At 47.3% G+C, this 16,625-nt stretch overlaps 1 protein-coding gene across 3 annotated transcripts in view; it reads right to left on the bottom strand.

The window, feature by feature from the left end:
• Positions 1-16,625, bottom strand: part of PEAK1 (pseudopodium enriched atypical kinase 1) — a 156,700-nt gene that overhangs the window by 33,073 nt on the left and 107,002 nt on the right. For 2 of the 3 annotated variants that reach the window (XM_082254202.1, XM_082254203.1), the window contains exon 3: positions 5,105-7,706. In XM_082254202.1, coding sequence (XP_082110328.1) covers positions 5,105-7,599 — 2,495 coding nt within the window. In that variant the 5' untranslated portion in view covers positions 7,600-7,706. Of the gene's footprint in view, positions 1-5,104; positions 7,707-10,116; positions 10,487-16,625 lie in introns of those variants that run through there. The other variant, XM_082254204.1, reaches the window with a different exon arrangement.

The raw sequence follows: 16,625 nt of genomic DNA, 5'->3' as shown, positions 1-16,625 counted from the left end.
GGTCCCCCAGGGTTCTGTCCTGGGACCAATCCTGTTTAATTTATTCATAAATGATCTAGAGGAGGGGATATCTAGTACAATCTCAGTATTTGCAGATGATACTAAATTAGGCATGCCAATATCTTCTATGCAGGATGTGGAAATCTTGCAAGCAGACCTGAACAAAATAACGGGGTGGGCAACTACATGGCAGATGAGATTTAATGTAGAAAAATGTAAAGTAATGCACTTGGGGGCCAGAAACCAGAAAGCAAGCTACTCACTAGGGGGGGAACCTCTGGGTGAGTCTAGGATGGAAAGGGACCTGGGGGTACTGGTAGACAACAGGCTTGGCAGTGGCATGCAATGCCAAGCCTCCGCAAGCAAAGCCAACAGAATACTGGGATGTATAAAAAAGGGGATTCACTCCAGAAATAAAGAGATTATTCTTCCACTCTACAAGACTCTGGTCCGGCCACATCTGGAGTATGCTGTCCAGTTCTGGGCACCGGTCCTCAGGAAGGATGTGCTGGAACTGGAGAAAGTCCAGAGAAGGGCAACAAAAATAATTAGGGGAATGGAGGACATCAGCTATGAGGAAAGACTACAAGCACTGAACCTATTCTCTCTGGAGAAGAGACGATTGAGGGGGGATATGATATCAATGTACAAATACTGTACTGGCGACCCTAGCATAAAGAACAAACTATTCAGAGAAAGGAGATACAATAAGACACGTGGCCACTCACTAAAACTTGAGGAAAGGCGGTTTAACCTTAAAGTGCGTAAGGGGTTCTTCACTGTAAGAGCGGTAAGGATGTGGAATTCTCTTCCACAAGCAGTAGTATCAGCGGGGAGCATTGATAGTTTCAAAAAACTATTGGATGGACACCTTAAAGACCACAACATACAGGGGTATACAATGTACGGTTAAAAGCAAATACACACACACATCATAGGTTGAACTGGATGGACTTATGTCTTTTTTCAACCTCACTAACTATGTAACTATGTAATGGGGGCAGAACAGGGGCGCTGTTTGCCTCATTCGGCCCCCCACTCACTGAGCCCTAGTGGAGAGGTTGCTTAACATTAATAACACCACAGCAGCATCCCTGTCCCCCCCCCCCCCCCCCCCATGATCTCAATTAGAGGAGTGGGACATAACAGGGCCTGAGAAGGTATATTTTCATTGTTTACCATTCTGGTTCCTAATACTTCATGTTAAGGTATTCGTTGTAATTGAAAATAATGGGATTTTCGACTTACCGTAAAATCCATTTCTCTGATATTCATTGACAGACACAGCTCTTTATCTTCTTGACCATTGGGTTATACTGCCTCCTACAGGAGTAGGACACTAGGCAGAAAAAAGTTTGACTATGCCTATGGGGCAGTCCCAGGGAGTATACTCCCACTCTTAGCTATAGACATTCAGTTTTGTTACAAGCAGTGTCAGAAGAAAGCCAACTCCACAGAGGGGTGGGTGCTGTATCCGTCAATGATCGGAGAAATGGATTTTACGGTAAGTCCAAAATCCCATTTCCTCTTTCGTTCATTGACAGACACAGCTCTTTATCTTCTTGACCACTGGGACGTCCTAAAGCAGTGTCAAACATGAGGGGTGGGAACCGCATGAAAAAATTCCCAAGGCTAAACCGTAGCCAACCAGGTAAGATGGAGCTCAACCATAAACAACTGGAGCTCACCTGAAAAAAACAATACACCCTCAAAGGTCCTCTAAACAGCAGCGAAAGTGTGCACCGATGACCAAGTGGCCGCCTTGCAAACCTGCAGCACTTACGCCTGATGACAGAAGGCCCAGGAGGCACTAAGTAGAGTAGAACCTGACTTCTAATGGAAAAGGTCTAAATCACCTTCTGTCTGATCCATCTGGAAATGCTCGCAGCAGAAGTGGCCAACCCTTTCCCAGGTCCATCCGTAAGTACAAATAGGTAGTCTGACTTCCTAAAAGACTCTGTAGCTGCCAGGTACACCCTGACTGCCCAAACCACATCTAGGGAATGCAAGGCAATTTCCTTAAGATGTTTAGACCTGGAACATAGGAAAGGCAATACAATGTCTTCATTCAAATGGAAATCAGAGACGACCTTTGGAAGGAAAGACGGACAGAGATGAAGAACCCCCTTATCTCTGTGAACCACCAGGTAAGGTGAATGACAAGACGACGCTGCCAGCTTCAACATCCTGCACACAGCAGTAATAGCCACCAAAAAGACCACCTTCTGGGACAACGTAAGCAACGTGGGAACGTGGGAACCTCCCTTTTTGAAGGGAGGTTTCTGGAGAACTGACAACCAAATTGAGGTCCCATGGTGGCAATGGAGACCGCACTGGAGGAGCCAAGTGTCGAACTCCCTGCATAAAGGTACGCACCAAGGAAAGAGTGGCCAATGGACATTGAAAGAAAACCGGCAAAGGCTGAAACCTGGCTCTTAGCCCCTCATTGGAGGAAAAGGAGGAACTCCAAGAGACTCACACCATGCAATGTAGGTCTTCTAAGTACGATGGTAGATCTTCCTAGAGGTAGATTATCTAGCCTTTAACAGCACAGGAATCACCAATTCAGATAAACCACTATCCTTCAGCACCTGGCGTTCAACACCCAAGCCGGTAATACCAGCAACTGTAAAGCAGGATGGAAGATTGGCCCTTGGGACAGCAGACCTTCCCTAAGAGGAAGTCTCCAAGGAGCATCAGCGACCAGCTGTACCAGATCAGCATACCAAGACCAGCGTGGCCAGTCTGGAGTCATTAGAATGTGTCTGTGGCGTTGGCCAGAGGATCCCGAGACCCTGCCACAAACCTCTGCATCACAGACAAACTGTAGCCCCTGGACCAACTGATCCGCCAGCTCCGCAAAGGCAGGGGGAAGTTGTTTCCCCTCTAGGTCCCAGCGTAAAAGTTTAGCCCACTCGGTCAGAGTTTGCGACACCAGGGAAATAGTAAATACTGGCCTAAGTGCCGAACGAGCCACAGTGAACATAGGGTGGGCCAGAGCCTCCGACCTCCTATCAGTCGAGTCTTTAAAGGCCAGGGACCCCTCAACCTGGATTAAGGTAGCTTTATATAACCTGGAAACTGGCAAGTCCACTACAGGTGGGACCGTCTAATTTTTAAGCAGAGAATTCTCATAAGGTTCCCGCATCACAAAACACAAGAGTGTGTTTTGGACAACCCCACACTTTTGTGACAATGTTGTCAAAGTAAGAGGAAAAGGGGCACACCCTTGCAGCTTTGGAGTGCCTGTGGGTGACAAAAGGGACCGGCCCTTCCGACGCAGCTTTAGCCGCCTGCTCCATTTTTTAAGTTTCACGCACTGACACAATCAGTGCATCAGCCAGCGCCTTTACATGCGCGGCTAGAGGAGCAGAGGAATCATCCTCTCTGAGCACTCAGGGTGCGTGGAGACACAGCCAGTAGGGTGACTCACATCCGCAGTAGCCGAAACAGATTCAGGATCTGATAAGTCAGATGAGGCAGGGGAGGGTGGGGGGCACTATATTTTAAGCTCACCCGGAACAGGATTGCAGTCGGGAGGGCCGCTGACTGCAATCCTGCAAAGGGTACACCAACCAAGGGCCCACTAATCGACCACCTACTGGACCCCGCAAAAAAACAAGGGGGTTGCCCTCCGGGCCCCTCCATAGAAGCCTGCAAATTCAGAAATAGCCCCCTTAAAAGTGGACGCGCAGGCAGGGTACCCTGATGGGCCCGCAGTGCTAAAAAGGAGCGGGTGCCCTACACAATATGGCTGCCATTAAGCCAAGGGAGGCACCAAGCTGGCCGCATGGCCTAGTAGGGGCCGCAAGCCGCAGCCTTAATTTTTTGTGGAGGCAAGCCGCAAGCGCATGGATCCCAGACAAGCAGGGGGCTTCAGCAAACCGCACTGAAGCTGCTCCCTATGGAGGCCGCAAGCCGCGGCCTAAGTTTTTGTGGACGCCCAGCCGATGGAGCTCACGCCGACCACCCAGGGGTAGCGGAGGGCAGGGTACATGCTCAAACAGAGAGTAGTGGCTTCAGCCACCCTCACAGAGTTCCCGACCAGTAGGCCACAAAGCCGTGGCCTACATTTTTGGCCAGATCCAGCCGCGTGCGGCGCAGACGCTAAACTATCTGCGCCCTCAGCCCAAAACTGCAGCAGGGAGCCCAGAGGACATCGCTGCCCTAGTTAAGAACCCTGCTAAACCCCTTGTTGCGCAACAGGAAAAACCTGGTAAGCCCCCTTTAAGAGCATGTGGCAAAAGGTCCGCAGAAATATTAGAGGGGCTGCGGAGGAAGGAGGGGAACCCGGGGGTCCCACCGTCCCAGGGAGGGACCCACGTTCACCCCAAAACCATCCAGGAGATGAGGAGGGACAGCTTATTACCACAACAGGAAAAGGGTGGGCACCACTCTTGACAGACCACCGCTCCATCGGAATGTGGGTGGCTTTCGGCCAGGAGGAACGCTGTGACTCAGGCCGAGGCCAGGTCGTAAGCGCCCTCGCGAGACATTTAACTTGCAGGCCAGCTCCCGTCCAGTGGGGCTATGTCGCGGCTGACCTAGCACGGAGCTGAGGCCTGCGTGCTAGGTCGCTGGCCAGACTGGGGGAACCCTCTGAATCTAGATTATCCAGTCCGTCGCCCAGCCTGGCAGTTGATTGTAGATTCTCACAGGAACAAAAAAACAAAGATAGGAAAAAAAATTGCCTAGGACCAGAGATCCCAGCAAGGAACTATTTCCTTACTCCTGACTAGGCTGAAAAAAACTGCATATAGCTGAGAGTGGGAGTATACTCCCTGGGACTGCCCCATAGGCGTAGTCAAGCTTTTTCCTAGGGTCCTACTCCTGTAGGGGGCAGTATAACCCAATAGTCAAGAAAATAAAGAGCTGTGTCCGTCAATGAACAAAATAATTTTACCATGTTGAGCATTTATGTAGCCTGACATGCGATTAATGTACATTATTTGATGTCAATGTACCTATTGATTCCTACACTTTTGTTAAAAATCTCAATAAACTTATTGGAAAAGAGAAGAAACCTTTGTCAAGAAGCAGTTTGGCAAAAATGTCACACTTTTAAATTTATGCAACTTATGACCTACCAGTGGAAGTATTTTACCTGCTAGACTTTGTCTCAGCATCCATGTTTTCCTGTGGGCTGGTGGTTGTTCTTTCATCCTCTGACCGATACACAAACACAATAGATGGCTTTTCTCCATCTTCTCCTCGGCTTTCACTGAACCAATGGTGTCTTTGAACTGGTGGTGGGGGAAGCATGTGTATAACTGTACCATCTAGCCCCACCAGTTTACCCTCATCTCTGTCTTCACAGCCGCCTTGACCACTTCCCTCTTTCTTCCTCCTAAAAAAACTTTTGAAGGATATCCAACGGCGTGGTTTGCCGTCTGCTGGCCGGCGTGGCTGTGTTGAAGTGTCAGTTGGTGATGGGCGATTTGTGCCCACTTGTTTCCCTCGAGTTGCAAAATGTTTGTGAAGCATGCTAGCATGGTAGGGTGAAGAAGTAGAACGTGGAGGTGGGAATGGTGGAAGAGGCTCTGTTGTAGAAGACACAGTTGGGCTGTCATCACTGGATAATGCAGGAGATGTTTTGTTTAATGTAACATTCCCCAAAGTTTCTCTCTGTGAGGAAAATAAAGTTTTTGGCCTTCCCAAGGAACCTGGAGGGACCTCTGGGTCTGACTGGGTTTCTGTCGGCCGATGTTCATCACTGCTGTGAGACTCAGGAGTAAGAGCCTCCGGTGGTGAGCGAGGTGGCTGGATGGATGCCACAATTTGAGACAAAACACGGTTGGCACTCTCCCTAGGACAGCCACCTGTCTCATGAGGAGCCACATCGGCAGATTCTTCTTTTCTTTTTGTTCTTGCGGTAGTTTCTATTTCCTCATATGTATGACTTCCTGTCTGTCGTTTTTCTTTGTCTGGGGGTGGTGGAAAGACTCCACCAGCACCCACAAAACTTCTGTAAATAGCTAAGTTATCATAAGCACTAGGGTTAATAAGGATGGGCACTTTGTCAGCACTTTTGCAGCTATGGGCATACTCTGGTTCATCATGAATTATAATAGGAAATGGTGGCATTCCTGCATTGTTGTAGCTATTGAATTTAATTTCTGACAAATTTGGAGAACGAACAGGTACAGTATGGGCACTCAATCCAGCAGTAGGAGAGGTTGGGGCTGACTTATAGCAGCTTCGATTAGGTTCTTCTGCTGTCTCAGTCTTTGCAAGTTTTTGTCGAGGGCTAGTGCTTGATGTCCAGACTTCCTGGTAGCGGGTTGAGCTTAACTTCCTAACTTTTGCGTTTACACGGGAAGCATTCTCTCCAGCCATTGCAGCAGAAACATCAACTACTGTATATGGCTTACAGACTGGTTGCTCCAAGCTCACCACACGATAAGGCTTTGCCTGAGCCATACCAGCATCTTGAACCACATCTTGCATTATACCATCTGGCCCAAGACCCACTGCTTTCTCTGTCCCTATGCTTCCATTGCAAAACAGTCCCCCTGAGGACGAGGAGGAAGAAGATGAGGATGAGGATGAGGGAGGACAAGATAAAGAATCCACCATTGAGGGATCAGGAGAAGGAGAGATGGTATTTATTTCATGAACCTCTCCTATGACCTCACAGCCATTTAGAATCTCATCATAGCTATCATCATAATCCACAGCACAAACTCTCTGCAGTGATTTTTGTCTCAATGGCACAGTGTTCCATTTTGCTCTTCTCCCCAGTCTTCCTTGCACTGGAGATAAACTGCCACTTTGTAAATTGGCAAAACGTGGTTGCCCCCTCATACGAATCTCCATGGCCAACAATTCTTCATCACTCTCTTCCCAGCTTTCCCGCTCTCCTCTGTCTCCTTCATCTTCCTCATCCCAGCTTTCATCTCCACTGGAAAATTCTGGGTAACAGAAGCGTCCACCATCCATTCCGATGATTGCACTTTCTTCTCCACTTACTGCTACTCTTCGAACACTTTTCTTTGACTCACCTCCATCATAATGACTGCCAGATAAACAACTGGCAGATGGCTTTCTCTCTAGAGATCGTCTATAACACTGGTTGATACGACACAGAAAATTTTCTCGAGCAGTTCCTTCTGGTTGAAGCACATGTTCAGACGGGCTACCTAATCCAGCTATCTCCTTCAAAACTTCTGCAAGTCCACTGCTTCCCACATGATTGTTATTAGAGACTGTCTGCTCTAACCCTGTATTGTTATTTGTGCGATCATCATTACAAACCACAGGAGGTGCTTGGGTTCTGGTGTTTGGAGCAGGCAGGGGTGATCTGGCCTGACCTTGTAATGGGTGGCTGCCAGCTCCATCAACTGCTATCATAGTGGGTTTGACAGCAATTGTGGGTTTCTTGGCCACAGGAGGCCTGAATCCAGTGTTGGTACGTGGTCGCTGGCTTTGGTTGACTTTGGCATGTTGTGCTCGGTAGGGAGGAGGTGGTGGAGGAGGTGGGGGTGGCTGTCCAGAACCTCTGCCAAGAGCTGATAACTGGTGCTGGCCTTTGGGCTGAAAGCAGTTCTTGCATTCTCCTGGCTTCCAGACATGCTCTGTAAATGAGCCACAAGCTGACATTATGGCAAGTATTGCAGAGCATTGCACCAGGCCACAAAACTGAGTGCTACTCAGAAGTTCATAGATCACAAACCAATGATGTCAGGTGGAATAAACATTTCATACATCTATTAAGAGAAAAAGGAAAAAAAAACAATTAGTATATAAATAAAAAAGAAAAGCCACTACTTTCTAAATACACAATGGAGTTGACTTACTAAAATTGAAGAGTGTAAAATCTGGTACAGCTGTGCATGGTAGCCAACCAGCTTCTAACTTGTTCAAATAAGCTTTGACAAAGAAAACAAAACTAAAAAATAACTGGAAGCTGATTATTTTCTAGGCAGAGCTGCACCAGATTTTGCACTCTACAGTTTTGGTCAATCAACCACAATATAGGTAATATAAAAGACAAGAACCAACAAAATACATCTGAGCAGGAAGTGGCAGGTGCCACCTCAGCAATAGCACAAGATATAACAGTGAATCATTTCTGTATAGTAATGCTTGATTTCATTTTCAAACAATGACATTATACCTTTATTATATTCTGTCAATTCCACTCAGTACCAGTTAAAAAGGCACAGAACAGACATTATGAATAGATAGATATCATTGTTTTTATCGCTTTTACATTCAGCACAAGTGCACTGGCGTCAGTTACTTTTTTGGTAATGCAAAAAGAAACAATATGGCCAGATTCCACCTTTTCATTAGGTCGGGGCAGTCAGAACAAAGAAAACAAATTGCTTATGGTTGTTATGGGATACTGCAGTGTGTTCAATCGTATCTGACATGATGTAAGATGTGAATTGCCTGTGCCAAACTCCCTCTCTGACTATGCTTTGCCAACCTGCTGCACGGAAAATTAGATATAGAAAACGGTGGTGCCATACTCCCCCTCAATAGTTGTCAAGTAAACTGAGAACAAGTATGTGGAATCAAAGTGCCAGTCCCTGTCTATATAAACAGCTGCCTTCACCTCTTAATTTACTTCGGCAGTCATCCTGTCTTTTTTCCTAAACACCCGTACATGTATTATTTCCAGACCTGGAAATTCCTCTTGCTTTATTTCTATGAGCATGATAAATGGACTATGAATAATTGCCAGTCTGGCTGCCAACATTCTTCTAGTGGTTTACCGATGCATTATAGAGATATTTTTTTTTTTTTTTAGCTTTCGCAAAAATGTGTAACCTTTTGTAGAGTATCAATTTACCAATTTTGGCATAAACTATTTCCACTATTTATGTCATGACCTCACAGCCACCTCTTACTATTCCCAACTTAACATTCCCCTTCCAGTACATCCCCAGAATCCTTCTCCCAGGACATTCTATTTATGACTTCATTCATGCAGAAGCATCTAGCAATCCACAGGCCTTTCAGCACCATCTCTAGGATAGGCCCTAAAAGCCTCATCTGGATTTCCAGTATTGCAGTATCAGCGGTTCCCTATTACTTATTTCCGTTCTGTAGGAAAGGAAGACATTAGAAAGTCTGGACACTGGCAATGACCAACCCCCCCCCCCCCACCCCACACTAGTTCAACGTCCTGTCTCTGAATCACATATGGGTGTGAGAGAACCCCCTCCCCTACCAGAGTTCTGTAAATCTCTATTAACTCTTTATCAGAGATATTTCTGGAAAAATGCTCACATATTCACGTTAAAGATTATAGACGGAATTTCCTGATGAACATCACGCCTATCAGTAATTGATTTCTTTTGGTTCTCAGGGATATACCTTGTACCTTGTGCACAGGTGGAACATATTGTAATACACATAGGTGCCAACAAGTTGTATTATAGGTGTGTGTTTCAGCATGTCTGTGCAGTCATTTGACAGATCACGGCATGTACCTGTGACATTAGCTAGTCTTAAAGTCTGTACAGCAATGTGACAACACTGGGTATGTGTATAAACATACATGAGTATAGGTCCAGCTTCCCTGCCTCCCAGGCCTGGGAAGAGTTACAGGAATGCTCGGTATGTCTAAGGGGGGGGGGGTCAGTCTGGGAGCAGGGAAAGTATGTGCTATTTACAGGACAATATGGGGGAGGCAGCTCACCACCCCTTCAAAGACCCAGAGAGCATCCACTGTAAAATCCTACCCAGACCTGACTTGGAGAGCATCTCTCCTTTAACCCTATGATCACCCGAAAACTGACAGCTCCTCTATACACATTCATGCCAGCTCACTGCAGAATACCTCTTCATTAACCCTGCTAGCGATCCAAGCCATGCCTCTGTTCCCACCGATACTGAAGAACATGGACTGCCTTTACATCCAGATGCTGTCAGAACATCAGATTATCGTTCCAGTAAAATGCCAACATGCAGTTTATCATTCCTCGCCCTAACAAAGCCTCCCATGCAACAACAAAATAATATACACTGTGATAAAATCCACACAGGACAGAAAATCTAAGCAACAATCCACCCTTCCGCTGCCAGTGTTCCTCAAGTGTAACACATTCTGTTCTGGCATGTCAATCCCACAAATCCATATCAAGCTACGACAATTCCAGCACTCACCAGAACAAGCGTTTGGCTGATCTGTCCCTGCTGAGCGAAGATGGTCACACTACGCTGATCAGCTGAATATGGATGTGACAGACTGGAGGGGGGATGTAGGAGACACAACTCTCTATGTGTATATGTCACAGCTGCATTTGGCTGAAGGCAACAGAGCTTTATCTGGAGGAACTGTCAGAAGGTGACATCTCCACAAATCAGCCTGACAGTGCTGTGTGTCACCAGCTCATGTGCATGTTTATTAAAGAGAGGTACCAGCATGCCGTGTGCTGCAAGCTACCATATGCGTGTCAGTGCTGATCTCGTGTGTGCAGTGTCTGAGCTGTGTATGTTTGCTTGCTGGCCTGTGTGTGTGTGTGTGTGTGTGCGTGTGTGTCACTGCCAGTGAGTCTGACTCCCCTATGTCTATCTCGTTCTCCCCCTGCAGGGAATGTTAAGAGCAGCAAGCAAATCATTTCCTGAAGGAGGAAGGCATACATCTTTTTCACTCTCACACACATAAAACATGCATCCCCCGCATACACGCACCACACAAAGGATGCTCACATACATATTGTGCTGATACAAAATAGCTATTCTTCCATTGTAATGGGATGGGGCGCACAGCGAAGAAAATCTGTGTTTACCACAAAGAATAACAATAGCAAATGAGGCTAATTTACAGCAATGGAAGGAATAATGTATTGAAGTAACTCATAGCAACCGCATTTCCACAGCTGGAACCAGAGAGAATAATGAAAGAGGATGCTGATTGGGTGATTTCATTTGCGTTGTTACACAGGAATCTCGCTATGTGTCATTTTAGAACATTAGCAGAAGTCTTTCAAATTGTAGGACAAAAATAAAACAAGTATTTTACTGCACATGCAAGAAAATCACAGCAAGTCCCAATGATGTGTCAAAGCATGTGAGGACAAACAGCTGGCTCAGAACTTCTTTATTCTTGGAGAGACAACTGCCTGTCTCTGTCCAATCCTAAGGGCTCTTTCACACGGTCCGCCTCCGTAGGCGGATCCGTGCTGCTCAGCGGGGATCGATCCGGCGATCCCCGCTGAGCCGGCAGATGACAGCTCCGTCTCCGCTTGCAGTGCGGAGAGGGAGGTGTCACAGCTCCCGCTGCTCTCTTTGGGGGATCGGATGAGAGCGGACCGCCTGTCCGCTCTCATCCGATCCGATTCGATCCCGGAACGGATGGAAAAATAGGGTTTCCATCCATCCAGATTTCACGGACAGAATCGGATACGGATGGCAGCGGGTGTCAGCGGACATGTCTCAGCTGACATCCGCTGCCCCATAGAGCTGCACTGAGGATCCGATCAGATCCGCCTAAAAAACTGACAGGCGGATCTGATCGGATCGCCCGTGTGAAAGAGCCCTAAAGCAGTAATAAACCCAAAACCAAAAATGTAATATATTGCAGCTTACCAATCCTCAGATGTCGTGGCTGCATTAGTTTTCTTTTTTAGGCTTTTTTTACCCCTCTGTTTTCACCTAGTGGTCTAGCCAGTAAGACATTTCCTATATTACCACGTCAATACCGGGCAGTTTCATCCCCTGTGCCCGGAAAGCGGAGTTCCGGGCACAGCAACATTTTTTCAGTAAACATACCCCCGGGACAGTCAGGGCTAGTACATTCCACAATGGCTAGCCTCTGATCTGTCCCGGTTCGCACTTACCTGCAAGAAGAAATACTCACTTATAAAATTTCTTCCACAGCGTTGCCATCTCTGTTGTGGGCAGCTGAAGCCAGCGCGATCCTCTTCTGCGTCCTCTTCCGAGTCTTTTTCTCCCAGAATGCGCCTTCACCGGCCCCTCTCGTCACTTCCGGTGCGGCGCCGCATTCCTACTAGGGCTGCAACTAACGATTAATTTGTCTGTCGACTAATCTATCGATTATTTTTACGATTAGTCGACTAATCTAACGATTATTTTTATTTTATTTTTTTTGCTTAATTGAGTGTTTTTTTGATTATCTAATTAATCCTGTAATTAATACAGACCCCTCAGTAAGCCCCCTCCCAGTACAGACCCCACAGTAAGCCCTCCCACCTAGTACAGACCACTTAGTAAGCCCCCCTCCCAGTGCAGACCCCTCAGTAAGCCCTTCCACCTAGTACAGACCACTTAGTAAGCCCCCCCTCCCAGTGCAGACCCCTCAGTAAGCCCTCCCACCTAGTACAGTCTGTACTAGGTGGGAGGGTTTACTGAGGGGTCTGTACTGGGAGGGGGGTTTACTAAGTGGTCTGTACTGTCCAGACCACTTAGTAAGCCCCCCTCCAACCTAGTACAAACCCCTTACTAAGCCCCCCTCCCAGTACAGACCCCTCAGTAAGCCCTCCCACCTAGTACAGACCACCTACTAAGCCCCCCTCCCAGTACAGACCCCTCAGTAAGCCCTCCCACCTAGTACAGACCAGTTAGTAAGCCCCCCCTCCCAGTGCAGACCCCTCAGTAAGCCCTCCCACCTAGTACAGACCCCTTAGTAAGCACCCCCCTCCCAGTGCAGACCCCTCAGTACGCCCTCCCACCTACTACAGCCTGTACTAGGTGGGAGGGCTTACTGAGGGGTCTGCACTGGGAGGGGGGGCATACTAAGGGGTTTGTACTAGGTTGGAGGGCTTACTGAGTGGTCTGCACTGGGAGGGGGGCTTACTAAATGGTCTGTACTAGTGTACTGGGAGGGGGGCTTACTAAGTGGTCTGTACAGTACAGACCACTTACTAAGCCCCCCTCCCAGTACAGACCCCCTCAGTAAGCCCTCCCACCTAGTACAGACCACTTAGTAAGCCCCCCCTCTAAGTGGTATGTACTAGGTGGGAGGGCTTACTGAGGGGTCTGTACTGGAAGGGGGGCTTACTAAGTAGTCTGTACTGTACAGACCACTTAGTAAGCTCCCCTCCCAGTACACTAGTACAGACCCCTCAGTAAGCCCTCCAACCTAGTACAAACCCCTTAGTAAGCCCCCCCTCCCAGTGCAGACCCCTCAGTAAGCCCTCCCACCTAGTACAGACTGTACTAGGTGGGAGGGCGTACTGAGGGGTCTGCACTGGGAGGGGGGGCTTACTAAGGGGTCTGTACTAGGTGGGAGGGCTTACTGAGGGGTCTGCACTGGGAGGGGGGCTTACTAAGTGGTCTGTACTGTACAGACCACTTAGTAAGCCCCCTCCCAGTACAGACCCCCCAGTAAGCCCTCCCACCTAGTACAGGCCATTACAAGCCGCCACAGTACAGTACAAGCCGGTGTAGTGCCACACATGTGACATCTCTTAAGTAGCTGGGTGATCGGGGAGGATGGCGTTGCGGCAGAAGCTGTGGCGGAGTACAGGGGTGCTGGAGACGGTCAGCGCTCACCTCTTGTCTCCGGCATCGGTGTGGACGGTCTTGTCTCCAGCATCGGTGTGGGCGGAGCCCGGCGGGGGAATTTCAAGCGGCGCGGCGGCCGGCCAGGGGGCGTGTGACGTCACGCGTAGACGTGTCAACGCTTTTCACGCACGTCGACGATTTTTTGTAGTCGACTACGTCGACGCGTCGTGACAGCCCTAATTCCTACATGCCCAGAAGCTGTTTAGCAGGGAATGCGGCGTCGCCCCGGAAGTGACGAGCGGGGCCCGGTGCTGTCGCATTGATTCCTGGGAGCGATGACGTTCAGCTCCCAGGAATCATTGCAAACAGGAAGTGACGGCGCGGGCCGTGGCCACAGAGGGAGGAAGTGAAAAAAGGTGAGTATTTCTTTCTACAATTACGAGGTAAGTAAAAAAAAAAAAATAACCCTAACTATCCAATTCCTTTACAAGTGAAGCACAGCAAGTGGATGGGCACAAAATCGATTAGGTCGATTTTGTGCCCGGAACTCCGCTTTAAGAACAAACCTACAGACCCTATCTTGTTTGTAACCCGGGGACCGCCTGTAAGTAATTTTTGTTCTTTAGTGATGAGACTGCACTGATGGGCACTTATAAGCTGCACTGATGGGCACCGCAGTAACCATTGTATTCTGCCAGCTGGGAATGCTCCCCACACCCCCCGCTGGCAGTATACAATAGCAGAGCAATTTTTCTTTTCCTTCCACCCATGATGGAACGAGAAAAAAATGGTATCATCTATTCTATGGTAAGACTTAAGGCCCGTACACATGATAAGAAAATCAGAAGTAAAAATTCATCCGATGAACGATCTGCCGATTTTCGGATAGTTAGTATAGTGCTTTCGAAAGCTGATTACGAATTTTTGGACAACCAAAACTGAATGTTCAGGCTTTTGTACGTGAACATAACGTCTGATTTTCATTTACTTATTACAGTTTTAGTCCATTAAAAAATCATAGAAGCAAGACTGAGCATGCTTGGAAACAAAAGAACACATACAAAACAATTCAACACATGACATCACTTCTGAAGTTGAATTCTGTCATACGAGAATTTTCGTACGTTGAGTAACTTCTTCACTTTCGATATGAGACTAGCATGCAACAAAAAACGGACGAAAATTGGTCCGATAATCTGATCGTGTGTACGAGGCTTTAGGGTGCTTCCACTCTGGATTAAGGAACAACAGAGACACCTTTGGACAGCAGCATGGCCAGTCTGAGGGGAGTGTTAGATGTACTAGCAGATTTGGATACACCAACAAATTGAAGCCAAGCTCCAGCTCACACTTGATAAGTTACAACAAACAGTTTTTTCCTTTTAGGATAAAGGTTTTACATACTTTAATAAAAGCTAATCGTTGTAAGCACCCCTGTCAGTGGTAAATGGGTTGTCTCATCTCTGTAATGGACACATTTCCTGTAGGGCTTGTTCTGTTAAAGAAAAAAAAAAACAACTGACTTACTGGCTGGACCACCAGGTGAACATATAGGAAAGGAAGCCTAAAGCCAATGCAGCCATCATGTCTACGAACTGGTAAGCTGCAATATAATAAAGGTTTGGTTTTAAGTTTAACACCGGTTTAAGCTGGCCATAGGTGGATCAAAATTCGCCCAGTTCAGCAGGGACCAGTCTAATTTCAATCCATGTGTGGCCACTCCTGTTCAAAAGAAGTTGATCATTTGATCTAACAATCAACTTTTGCGAATGGGCTTTTGGATTTTTTTTTTCTCGATCAGCTGTCAGAATTCTGCTGTTAGAATACAATGGCACAGGGGGGGGGGGGGGGGGGGTTCCTCCATGCACCTTGCTTGTGTGGATGGGGAATCCATTCAATTCTTTGAAAAAAATTAATAAATAAAGCAAGTCATCTATGGCCAGACTTACTGTACAGCACTGCATGTACTATACGTAGGAATGGTTTCCAATCAATGCTTCTGGAAGCTCATGAGTCCTTGGCTACTCTATAATATAGGTAGAACTTCATTGAAACCTTTATATAAAAACTCTGAAATATTGTTTGACGGACAGACAGACTCTCTAGTGTGACATGGCCCTAAAAAAATGCTAAATTGCTAAGCATAAATGAATCAATAATTGAATAATCTTGCCATTATTGAGTCAACCAATTGTGTTCAAAAGCCCCTAAATTTTCATCCAGACTTGCCAGTTGAATGGAATCTTAGATGTATTAAGCAGGTTTCTTTTGTGCCTAGAACATGCTCATTACAATGTGTATCATTTTTCCCAAATGAAAACCACATTCACAGTTAGAATATCATTTATTCAAGAAAAAAATTTCCATTCTGCTCCTTGGAATTTTCTCACCACTACAGTAAAAAAAAAAAAAAAAAAAAAAAAAAAGTCAATTTGACCCCATCAACCATTAGAAAATCAAATGTCCCAAAAATTACATTTTTCAACCAACATTTTACTGGTGTATGGTCAGCTTTAGTCACAGTAGCCCCTCAGAAGGTGTTCATTACTTGTCCAACTGAACCTTTGCTATGCCGTACATTTTTATTAAGAAAGAACTAAATTCAGTGATATTCACATTTGCTTCAATGGCCTGGCGACCACAAGGGCCCTCCCCAGCGCCAGCATATTCTCCCTGGCTTCTTTGGGTGGCAGTGGATCATCTTTATTGGCTGGCATGGAATGACATTACTCTTGTGAACAGTGGCGGCCGGCCGATAGGGGGCGCAGGGGCGCCGCCCCCCCCCCCCCCCAAAAAAAAAGGAAAAAAAAAAAGATTAAAAAAAATTTAATTTTTAGCCCACTAGGGGCTCATTGGTGGCTATGGGAGGGGGGGGATGTGGGGTTTTACGATTGGCTGCCTTCTGGGGGGTCACCTGGGCACAGAGCACTGCGCTCTGACACTCCCCCTTTTGTGATGTCCTGGATCATGATTGGTCCAGACCTAGACCAAGGTCTAGGTTCTAGGTCTAGGTCAAGGTCTAGATTCAGGGCATCCCTGCTGACCTCGTTGGGGGCGGTGCCGGTGCATGCATCAGTCACTCACCGTCACCGCCCGGTCACCTTCCCGCCGCCGCAGAAGAGGACGGAGTCTCGAGGAGGGGAGAAGCCACCGCCAGGACTGAAGAGGAAGCCGCCACCGGGACTGAAGAAGATGCCGCCGCTGGG

This window comes from Pelophylax lessonae (assembly GCF_965119305.1).
Source record: "Pelophylax lessonae genome assembly, chromosome: 4".
Lineage (NCBI taxonomy): Eukaryota > Metazoa > Chordata > Amphibia > Anura > Ranidae > Pelophylax > Pelophylax lessonae.
The sequence above is the reverse complement of the archived record's forward strand: the minus strand, read 5'-3'. Positions and strand labels throughout refer to the sequence as shown.